General features: G+C 37.3%; 1 protein-coding gene across 1 annotated transcript in view; it reads right to left on the bottom strand.

The window, feature by feature from the left end:
• Positions 1-12,327, bottom strand: part of ENPP3 (ectonucleotide pyrophosphatase/phosphodiesterase 3) — a 91,604-nt gene that overhangs the window by 38,685 nt on the left and 40,592 nt on the right. The window contains exons 7-12 of the mRNA XM_090279851.1: positions 10,497-10,576; positions 8,512-8,631; positions 7,880-7,989; positions 6,556-6,621; positions 5,791-5,863; positions 1,851-1,959 (exon numbers count right to left, since the gene is read on the bottom strand). Coding sequence (XP_090135977.1) covers positions 1,851-1,959; positions 5,791-5,863; positions 6,556-6,621; positions 7,880-7,989; positions 8,512-8,631; positions 10,497-10,576 — 558 coding nt within the window. The remainder of the gene's footprint in view (positions 1-1,850; positions 1,960-5,790; positions 5,864-6,555; positions 6,622-7,879; positions 7,990-8,511; positions 8,632-10,496; positions 10,577-12,327) is intronic.

Below are 12,327 nucleotides of genomic sequence, written 5' to 3'. Positions count from 1 at the left end.
TGTCTCCTCCCGTGTTGAATCGACATCTTGCGATGACACTGAAGCTACAGAGCCTGGGCAGGGTAATATGGAGGGTCTGCTGTTGCCCATGCAGCAGACCCCCCCTCTCTTCGCAGCTGAAGGGTCCAAGGGAAAGACGGAGTCGATACAGCTTGGCTTCAGGTGCGCCGCAGGAGTTGCCGGTGTTGACTACAACGTCAAATCGCCTTAGGGACTCCGGCTCCGGATTTTCTGTCGGGGTTTACTCCCTTAGCCTTTCCCCTGAAGAGGTATGCCGCAAGGCAGCGGAGGTTTTTTGGAGTCAGAGTTTTCCTTCTCTGATGTACCCTGACTGGAAGATCGAACCAGCGACACTTAGCTCGCAGGCCGACGCTCAATCCACTGAGCTAAACCAGCCAGGGCATATATATATATATATATAATTCACTGAATGTATATAGATGTTAACAATTGGTTGTCTTCAATCCTGTCAAATAGACAGTTTATGTTATAGATCTCAAACCAAGTTTTACTGAGAACTTCTACAATTACGTTGTTACTTTACTCTGAATGGCAGACCCTGAAAATCCTGGCAGTGGAAGAGAAGGGTCCTATTTAAAAGAGAAGATGAGACAGAAACTATAAATGGATCATTTGTTTGATGTGGATCAATTTAAAGCAGTTTCAAAGGAAATCCTCTGTAGGAAGCGAATTGGATTTTATAATATCTGACTTGTACCTAAAGTAACATGATACATTTTTAAATAAAAAAACATATATTTTTATGAAACAATATATGAAGAGAATAAGGGCTAGAGGATATTTACTTTTCATAAGTGTAGTATTTAAATTAATATAAGCAGCATGTGCTCTAAAAACAATGTGGTAGTTAAACCACTTTATTTGAAGATTCTTCAGACTATATCTAACTTTTAATTATTACTTTATCTTTTATATTTATGTATATATTTTATCATTTCTTTTAACAAAATGCACAGTAAATATTTTTTATTTATTTTTTCTTTTTTATATGTTATTTTATTTTATTTTTGTTCAATTACAGCTGTCCCTATTTTTCCCCTGTTGCTCTCCCCTGCCCCACCAACTGCCCCCTGCCTCTCTGCTTTCACAGTCACTCCCCACCTTGCTGTCCATGTCCATGGGGCATTTATACCAGTTCCTTGACTAGGCCCTTCCTCTTCTTTCCCGTCTTCTCCCCTCCCCCCTGCCCTCTGGTCACTGCCAGTCTGTTCCTTGTTTCCATGTCTCCGGTTCTATTTTCCTTGTTTGCTTGTTTTGTTCAATAGGTTATCTTATAGGAGAGATCATATGGTATTTGTCTTTAGCCACCTGTCTTATTTTTAAAAATAGGCTGAAGTGTTAAGGAATCTTTTTTAAAAATTTTAAATGAATCACTATATTTCATATTACTTTGATGTTCTAAAATATAAACAAAGGTTCTGCAGACATGCTCCTTTTCTCTTCTTGCCCATAACTGGTTCCTTTATAGCACTTGGAGGACACTGAATGTCCTCGTAGAGAAGACAGTTTTGACCATCCCATCTAGAAAATGTCTGTTTCTGCTTTCTGTAACTTTTGAATACACCATTATCAGTAAAGTACTTGGCATTAAGTAAGCACTTAAAAATATTTATTGAATGAGTACTTCAAATATTCTTACCAAAATGTATGTATAAATTTTCAGAATGAATGCTAGTATAATTAAACTAGAAATTTAAATTTTAGTCTTTATTCATTACTGCCTACCCCAAACTCATTCTTTGCTTATTCAGCAGCTTCTAGGTCTAGAAATACAAAAATTTTTTTGTAAGATATAATGAATGATAAAACATAATTTTTTTAAAGCATACCATGGTCAGCCAAAAGGATTATATTGACACAATTGTCTAAGTTCCGCTGTTTTAGACCTTCCATCAACATTCCAAAAGCGTTATCTACTGATTGTAAGGCTTGAATTACCTAAGGAAAAAAAACTGAGGTTAAGATAGTCTTCATGAATTAAGATTTAATTAACCAAATTATTATCTAATTGAGTGAAAATTAAACATGTTTTCTTCTCTGAAATTGCTAGTATTTTAAATAGGACATCAGAGACCTTTACCAAATACCAATTCCCTAAATTTCTATAGACAAAAAATTTAAATATTTTCCTACAAAGAAAGATAAACTACTTCCAGTAAATATCTGAGAAAAATGGTCAACCTCAGCAAACATTACTCAACTGCAGATGTTTTCATGATAATGCCCAATGTTGGGGAGGGGAATCCACAGAAATTTCTATGAGAACCAAAATGCATATGCACATTCTGCAAGATGATGTAACAACAAGAGCGTGTGTAATCAGAGTTAAAAGGGGTACATCCTGTCACTTAATAATCCCACTTCTGGGCACTTGTCCTCGTCGTCGGCAGCCGTCCGTCTCGAGAGACGATGGTGTAGCTTCTTAAGAGTCTATCTGCACCGCCGAGAATGGCTGTGCAGTCCGACTCGGGAGTGACACGGTATCTGTCTCCTCCCGTGTTGAATCGACATCTTGTGATGACGCTGGAGTGTCCTCTCCAGTGAAGCTGAAGCTACAGAGCCTGGGCAGGGTGATATGGAGGGTCTGCTGTTGCCCATGCAGCAGACCACCCCTCTCTTCGCAGCTGAAGGGTCCAAGGGAAAGACGGAGTCAATACAGCTTGGCTTCAGGTGCGCCGCAGGAGTTGCCGGTGTTGACTACAACGTTGAACCGTCTTAGGGACTCCGGCTCCGGATTTTCTGTCGGGGTTTACTCCCTTAGCCTTTCCCCTGAAGAGGTATGCCGCAAGGCAGCGGAGGTTTTTTTGAGTCAGAGTTTTTCTTCTCTGGGGCACTTGTCCTAAATAGACACTTAAGAGTGCAATTTACATACAAAGACGTTCATCACAATGTTTATTTAGAATTTAAATACAAAAAAGAAAACAAGTTCTGCCACATCTTTAAGAAGGCATGCTTGACAGCCATTAAAAAATTCTTTTAAAGAACAATGGCATAGGAAAATGCTCACAATACAATGATGTCAAACATAAAAAATTAAAACCAAACTGTATACACACTAATACATATTGCATAATCCTGACTTTGTTTTTAAATATATTTCGCATTCCTTAAGTAAGTATACATGAACAGAAAATGAAAAGGAAATATATCAAGGTATTATTAACAGTGGTTGTCTCTGAATAGTGATTGGTGGGTATTTTTATTTCATTGTCTATATCGTTTTGTTTTTTAATTTTTCTACACTTTATCAACATAGTACATTGAACTGAAGCCCTGGCTGGTTTGGCTCAGTGGATTGAGCGTCGGCCTGCGAGCTAAGTGTCGCTGGTTCGATCTTCCAGTCAGGGCACATCAGAGAAGGAAAACTCTGACTCCAAAAAACCTCCGCTGCCTTGCGGCATACCTCTTCAGGGGAAAGGCTAAGGGAGTAAACCCCGACAGAAAATCCGGAGCCGGAGTCCCTAAGGCGGTTTGACGTTGTAGTCAACACCGGCAACTCCTGCGGCGCACCTGAAGCCAAGCTGTATTGACTCCGTCTTTCCCTTGGACCCTTCAGCTGCGAAGAGAGGGGGGGTCTGCTGCATGGGCAACAGCAGACCCTCCATATCACCCTGCCCAGGCTCTGTAGCTTCAGCTTCACTGGAGAGGACACTCCAGCGTCATCGCAAGATGTCGATTCAACACGGGAGGAGACAGATACCGTGTCACTCCTGAGTCGGACTGCACAGCCATTCTCGGCGGTGCAGATAGACTCTTAAGAAGCTACACCATCATCTCTCGAGACGGACGGCTGCCGACGACGACATTGAACTGACTTAAGTTTTAAATGAATGAATTTTAACTGACATCACTTCTTATATTTTTTTCAGTGGATAAGAAAGTATAATAGCCATTGATTGGGGGGGGAATGTTTAATTTCTTAGTATGATTATAACAATGATTGCCTTGTTTTTCTTTTTCGAGAAAGAATTTTACTAGCCAATTTCTGTTAAGAGCTTTTAGTGCATTATCTCATGAAATCCTCACAGCAAACATTCATGGGTAGTGCTCTTGGAACTTCCAGTTACAGAGACCAGGAAATCAGAGGTTTGAAGGAGTTCAGTAATATGCTGATGGCCCCACCATTAATATAGGACAGAGTAGCACTTGAACTGAAACTATCCTTATCTACTGCTAAGACTATCTAATTCCAAGCTGTTTTCCTGACCCTCATTCTTGGGGTGACCATACACTGGTTTTCCAGAGAGTCACAGTTTCCACTTGTTGTCATGGCGTAATTATGTCTCCTTTCACATAATCGCCCTACTCAGTTCCTTCTACACTGAGAGCCCCTCCACCTCTCTCCTCTCCCAGAACCTGGGCACTCTGCTACTGTTGGACTCCCCACAGGTTTGAAATCATCTGGGCACATGGCTGCCTCCCCAGGAAAGCGTGTGCTAGTGCAAGGAAGGGACTGGGCAACCTAACTCATCACTGTCTTCCTAAGCACAGAGTCTTTCACAAAGTAGATACTCTGTAGATGGCACATTTTACTGAACGTGAAGTGACTCCAGTCACCCCCAACTATAGCTCAAATGTGTTAGCTGTTGTTATTATTCTTACCATTGTCATGGTGTCAACTTGTTTATTGTCTAGCCATCTGCCCTTGCATCTGCCTGTCCCTTTGTTCATTCTATGTGATCCTTTAATGTGTTCAGTTCTGCCTTCAGTCAAGCTGTTTGTGAATTTTTTTTCCTTTTGTTATTCAGAGGAGAACTTTCTAACCAGCCCCAACTCCAGCCCTCAACCAACCCAACTAGTTTAGAACCTCCTCAAAGTCCTCTCAAGGTGCCCTGATCTTTTCCTTTGCAGCAGTTTTCATAAATATACTTAAAATTTGTTTGGGTGCTAAACTAGAGCATTGATTGAAAGAAAAAGACAGTGTCTAATATGAAGTCAACTATGGTGATCAGACAAATGCAGATTATAGCATAGTCTCTCAAGTGATTAATCATAATCAAATGCGGATAACAATGAAAATAGAAAGGGGGAAAATTGTAAATATGCTTTAGAGAGTTACTGAGCCATTCACTCTCAGAATAACCTGATTAAGTTTTGAATTGCGTGCTATAGTTTAGAGTGGTATTGGAATACAAGGACTGAAGGGTGAAAGTGGCAAGAGTGAGCCTGGCCTTATTTAGAAATCATGTTGGTTTAATGGAAAGGATGAGAAAAGGCATTTCTGATAAACAGCAGGTCAGGCTGCCAGAATAAATATGCTTTCGTTCCACTTGAGGACAATTGAGGACAATTGTTAAATGACTTCCCATGGGGTGAGGAAATGCCACACTCACAAGCACATTTGCAGTTTTACATCAGTGCATTTTAGAAGCGAGATAACTTTTTTTTAAAAGTAATATTGAAGAATTGTATTTCTGCAGTAAAATTATAACAGAATGGTTTAGATATGAAGAAACTAATGTTAAAAAGTATACTTCAATTATAATGGGAGTACAGGAGGGAAGTAACTCTGCCTGAGGCAATAGCATATTAAGTTCAATTACAAGGAACTTATAAATGAAGGCAGGCAAGAATAGACAGCTGGGTATCCCACAGTGGACTTGCAGGTGACTTAACGTGAAATGGGCTATATAAAATTGTTGGACTGGCACATTCAGTATCTAGCCTTGATACTTTCATTACAAGAAATAACAGTAATACCATTTTGTGTGTGTGTGTGGGTTAGGGCTAGATGATTTAATATTTATACATATTCTTTTAAAAACTTACTTGGGCACTAACTGGTCCAAATTTATGTCCTGAAGAATCAGGCTGCTCCACATACAGTGTATAAAAACTGGGTCTAAGGACAAAATTGAAACCGAGAAAGACATTAGTGATTTGGAATAAATCTACAGGTTGGATTGGGAAGTCTGTAAATTTAGAACTGTGTATCAGTTTTCTTCTCTTTTTCCCTGTTCTCCTCCTATTCATCCAGGCCTAGGGGTTCCACTTGTCCCCAGCAGGGACAGTCTCTAAATGGGAATTAAATAAGTATAAGTGTTGATCTGACTCAATAACAAAAATTCTGTCTTGTTCTTAGCATTAGGACCCTTCTTGATGGGCCGAAACCCTTTATATTTCTGGGTTTCTTACTTTTGGCTGGCTCTCCCATTCTAGTTTTACCATGAAATATATGGCTTCTGAGGCACTGTTGACCTGGCTCTCTTGAAGGATGCTCTGACTCCAGCCTACTGCCATGACCTTGCGCTGGCACCGCTGGCTCCTTGGGTCAATCCTGACCCCTGAGTCTCAAATGTACTCTCAGCCCTGCTCTCAATCCATATCTGGTTCTGTGACATTAGCCTCTGCTCCATCTCTATTATCCCATAGTGACAACCACATTCTCAAGAGCAAAAAGTCAACTGCACTCAGGAATAATTTGTAAAAAGTGAGAATTAAGATAAAATGTCCAAAATGGTCATTTCAAGTAAAGAAATAATTTCATTTTATGCCCACAAATATCCCACTGTGCCTGCACTTCTCTGATGTTACCTTTCAGCTTTGGGCAGGTCCAGCCACTTAAACAATGTAGAGATCCTCTGTTCATATGGGACACTACTGAAAAGTAGAAATAATCAAGTCTTTAATTAATCAAGTTAAAAATAATTCCATTAGATTCTTACTCAGAAACGCACGTTGATGTTTTTAGATAATCATTCTGTATTCAAATATGACTAAAATACTAAAAGGAGTTTAGTATTACTTAAAAGGATTCCTGTTTTTAATATTCAAATAGAGATACACTTGGTTCACTATAAATTAAATAGTTTTCTTTTCTTCTCATCTTTGTCTCCTTCAATATTCCCCAACTAAAATACCAATAATTATTATCTGTTCATGCAATTTATTTTTTATTTTTCATTCATTTGTGCATTTATATATAAAGCTTGTAATGCCAAACACTATTTGCTGATTTTGAATAGAATTTATCAGCAAACAAACCAAAATGCTATTCTTTCTGGAGGTTACATTCTCTCAGAAGACAAATAATAAGTAATAAATCTAATACATAAATTATATAATGTACTAAAAATAAAGTGCTATTGAAAAAAAAAGAGATGAGCAGAAAAAGAGACACTGAGAAAGTGGGGTGGGGCGGTTTGGGATTTAAAATCTTAATGTGATCAGGCTAAGACAAAATTGAGGTAATTTTAGAGCAATGGCCTGAAGGAGGTGAGGGAACAGACTATGCAGATACAAGGAGTGAGATTATCTCAGACAGAGGGAACAGCCAGCTCCGAAGCCCAAAGGCAGAAGCATGCCTGGTGTGCTGAGGCCCACTGAGGTCAGCATGGCTCCAACAGAGTGAGCACCCAGGGAAGGAGTGAGGGAAGAGGTCCAAGAGGCAGGATGGGGGAAAATAGGGGTCCTAACACAGAGGACCTTATAAGCTTTTATTCTGAGTGAAACATGGGGCCATTAGTTTTGGATGCGAAGGACCTGTTTGGTTTTTTTGTTTGTTTGTTGTTTAATTATTTAGGCTGGTACATTGAGAATAGGTTCTGGGGGACAAGAATAAAAGCAGGGAGAGTATAAAGAGGTGACCAAAGTAATACAGGCAAAAGATGATGGTAGCTCAAACCAAATGTTAATACTGGAGGTAATAAAACGTTCTCAGCACAGATTTTGAATTAGAGCTACAAGCATATACTGTACTGAAAGACTGGATGAGGGATGTAAGAGGAATCAATGATGACTTCGAGACTTTGGGCCCCAAAACTGGAAGAATAGAATTACCATCAAGATTAAAACTAAAAAAGAAAAAAATCCTAATCATTCTTGTCGAGATGGGGTCATATCTTAAGTGTTTCACTACCTGTTGTAAGCCACATATATGGTAGGAAAGGAGCCATTTACAGCCACATCTGATCCTGGCCAAAAGTAGGTACCAGCTTTTAAGCCTTGATACATTGCTGTCAGCCAGATCTATAAGAAGAGAAAATTTAAGTAGAAGTAAAGGGAATAATCAGTTTGGGTAGATGGTGCCAATTATTAGGAACTAAATGATATTAACAATTTCAAAATTTATTTAAGTATTAAAATGTATTTAAGTTATTAAAAACTTATCTTTTAGCAGTTAAAAAATATAATTATCCAAGGATCCACCTGAAAAATCAAAAGTGTAGTAAGGTGGTAAGAAAGATCATTTTTTTCAAATTAGTAAAATTATAGTTTCTCTTTCCCTTTTAAAAAATTATAAAAAGAATAAGGAGAAAATATAACAGGTAATCTTTTTAAATAACTTCCAGATTGATATGTTACAGAAGGTCATTTGGTTAAACAATCATAAATATTTAAAAGATTATAAATAGTGGTTAAATACCTTCCTACCCCCAGTCCTTAGAATGGAAAAGGTAATGAAAAACTCAAAGTGGAGAAAGAAGAGGGATCCACTGTCTCATTGGGAAATGCAAGTTACTTTGATGCCACATGCAGAATACTACATACTGGCTGTCCTTGCCACCAAGCTGGATTATTTTTCTCCTTTGAAGAAAGTGAAAAATTCTTGTTGAGGTTTACATCATACATATTATTGTCAATGATGCCATGTGATTCTGGATACAAGCCCTAAAATAATATTTTGAAAAAAAGGTTTAAGATAAAAGAATATATTACTGAAACATTAAATTGAAATAGCATAGATCTATAACTTATATCTTAGAAGAATGTCATATACATTTCAATATAAAACCCATGAATCTGAACCCAAATACATATATATAGTAGTATATCTAGTTCTACCATAGCCTATAGCAGCAAATGAACAATATTAGGTAGATGGTTGGTGTTGATGATGTTAATATAACCCTTGTGTGATTAATAACTATTTGTTAATTAAGGTTTCCTATATTATAATAAGGCTAGCCACTGGTTATGTTGACAATAATATCAAGAAATTTACTACAAAGAAATTTTTAGATATCAAATTTCCTGGCTAAATGGGTTGAAGTGTGTTACCAGCACACTGAAAGAGAGCCTGCCAAGTCTCTTTCCACTTCTCTTCCTTTCATTTATCAATCCAATCATTCCTTCAATCCAACCACAAATGTTCATTCAATCATTTCACACATTTTCATTGTAGGTCTATGGTATCCATGCCACTGTAATTACTTTCACATATATCAGAACTTTATTTTATATATGAATATGAATACATATATTCAGTCAATCAATAGAAGTTATATATAATCTTTTATTCATATATACATACATGTATATGTATTACATCTTATGTATGAATATTTATGTTTTTATGTACACATGCAGTCAATTCTTGTTACTCAGGGTAATTATGTTCTATAAAGTTGTTGCCAACACCAAATACCTATACCATTGCTCTTAGGGAGATTATAGGTTAGGTTTCTGTGAGACTCTGGTCACAACAACTCTGTCTACCAATCAATATATAATCTTCTTGTATGTGTATTTCTGTTTAAGCATACATTATTTAATATATATTGTTGGTTCAAAATAACTCATGCCTGAAAGAAACTCATGTAGCACATATGTTTCCCCTGTAAGATGCATCACAGCCTTCTTACTCTTAGGAACCCTAAACAGTATTTCAGCACTACTCTTGAAGGACATTTAAACAGCAAAATCACCAACAATAAGCACAAACATGCAGAAAACACAGCACTAAATAAAATGATTATGAAAACAACATTTAGAGCATGTGAGCTGCAACAAGAAGGGAGTGTCGCCTTGCTAGTAGTCCTTAGCTGGGAACAGGTGAGCTCGGCAACTCAAATTGTTTGCTGCTCTAAGAATGTTCTCCAATGACTGTGACTGTATCACAAACATTGACTTTGGGGTTACAAATAAATTTTAGCAAGTAGGTGGATCTGCAATTATAGAACCTATAAATACATACATGAATATGTGTATATATATATACACCCACACACGTATATATGTATAATTACCTAAGGGTTAAAATTTAAATAAGTTTTAGTTACTGTTCTACAGCAACAGAAAACCAAATGCAAAGTAGTAAAGACACCGTTAGGGCTTTGGCAATAAAGGCTGAGGCAGAGGCCTCCTTAAGAAATGTCCTAAATCTATAAATGTTACATAACTTAATTTTCCTCTGGGTTCATTTTGATGATTTCACTTATGTCTTTTCATACATTAAAGAGAATTTACTTGCTTTTTCTAAAGAGAAATAGCCCGTATTAGTTCATTTATGAAATGAAGACTTTATAATGGCCTATGGCAAAGGTGAATTAACTTAATGCCTGGACACCATTCATAGTTACCACCGCACAGAACTGGATTGGCCTCATACTGAGACTTTCTAGCCTGAAGTGAGCCATGAACTATCACCCCATGTGCTTGTAAGACGTGTGCCTCTCCTCCAGGTCCTGCCTAAGCATTTCTGAGTCAGTTGCCTGTCTGTGGCCTATCGCTCTCGCACTGATCAAAGTACTTACTGTGACAATGGTGTAATGATTTGGAAAAGTCTTGGTTGGATACATAGGCCTCATGTATTTTGAATGAATTCCACATGTTTCTGCAACAGAGTTTAGTGAGAAATTAAAGTTTTAAATTCCTCTGAAGTTTTTTGGATAACTGAAAATCTGAACATAAAAGTTTCCCAGAGAAATAGAAAAATAACTAAGGAGTGGATTGAAGATAAAAAGAGATTAAAATTCTGATGCCTAGAATTCCTCAATTCCAAGGAATGTCAGTTTTTAGGAGAGGAGTGAGTTAAATCAAGTGTCCTCAAAATTATTTTTCCATGGAGAGCCAGATAATACATATGCTAGGCTTTGCAAGTTCCTGTGGTCTCTGTTGCAACAACTCAAACTCTGCTCTTGAAACCCAAAAGCATCCATGGACAACACATATACAGATAAGCAAGGCTGTGTTCCAATAAAACTTTATTTATGGTTTTTGAAATTTGAACTTCATGTAATTTTTATGGGTCAAAAGATAGTCTCTTCATTTTTTCCCTAACCATCTAAGAATGTAAAACAATTCTCAGCATTTAGCAAGTCATACAAAAATGAGCAGGGTAGGCTGGATTTGGCCCATGGGCCACAGCTTGCTAACCCCTGAGCTAGATCTTCCCTGACGTATACACAGTCAGCTTTATTTGCTTTTGTTGCTCCCCTACTTCTGACCCAGGTCATTACATTAGAATTTTTATATAACATTTGAATCTCAGCTAATAGTTCTTATATGTAAAATATCCAATATAACAAGTCAACACAACTACTAGGTAACTAAAAAGGAGTTTGTGTCATATAAATGCATAAGCCCATGTCACGTAGTAATGTTCACAAAATGAGCTAACTTTGCTGTTGATTATTTTCAGCAGAGTTTCCATTTGACGAGTGAAGTTTCCTGTAATCTGTTTTCCACAAAGCATGGCATTAATTTTGCTTTCAATTGTTCTGTTGTTTTCTGTCTGAGCAATAACCTTGTTTAAGGAGGTCAGAACCATTAGGGCATTGCGATTTCCTCTGCAGGAAGTACAAGAAGTTTTTCTTACTAAAATCCTGTCCACTCTAATTCTAAATGAAAGCTTCACCTTTATAGGTTCTATTTAGGTTAAAACAAAAAGTAAAAATGATTGTTGTCCAGAAAGTAACAAATTTTGCAGCTGGAAATGATTAATGTTTTCTCAGTTTTCAGTATGATCCAGGAATTTCTTTCTTCAGAACCTTCTTCAGATCTATACCACGTCTATTAAATAGGACACTGGTGGAGATGAGGGGCTGGGTGCAAACTGACAAAAAGGGAGCTAAAAACAAACCCTACATTTTTAAACAAGCACTCCCAGTGGTTCTGATGTACTTAAGTTTGAGGCCTGCTCTAGGAATTGACTCATAAAGTATAATTAAAGATTAAAATACGTTTTTGTTCTTTTTTTTTCAGTCAATGCTGAAAATAAATAAAACTTGTTCTTAATCAGAAAAGACACATTTAATGTTGTTAAGAAGTCATATGATAAGGAAATGAAATTAAATATCATCCACTTATATAAGTAAAAGAATTGAAGTGGAAAAAAACAATAAACAGAGAGATAAAGTCAGTTTTTGCTTTTATTTCTTTGAGACATGAGTGACACAGTCAAATTTTTAAGTGCCTAAAGGCACAAAGTATTAAACAAAATACAATCTAAGCTGTTAGCAATGTGAAAACATGGCACCTCCCTAATTCAAATGTCTCAAGCAGGACGCCCATGCTGACTATCTACAGACTCAGACTACCATTGTGGGTCACCTGCCTTTGAACTAGAGCAATAGTTCAACTCAC

The sequence above is a fragment of the Furipterus horrens genome, unplaced genomic scaffold (genome assembly GCF_987537825.1).
Source record: "Furipterus horrens unplaced genomic scaffold, mFurHor1.1.pri manual_scaffold_6, whole genome shotgun sequence".
In the NCBI taxonomy this organism is placed as follows: Eukaryota; Metazoa; Chordata; class Mammalia; order Chiroptera; family Furipteridae; genus Furipterus; species Furipterus horrens.
This window is presented reverse-complemented; position numbering and strand designations above follow the sequence as displayed.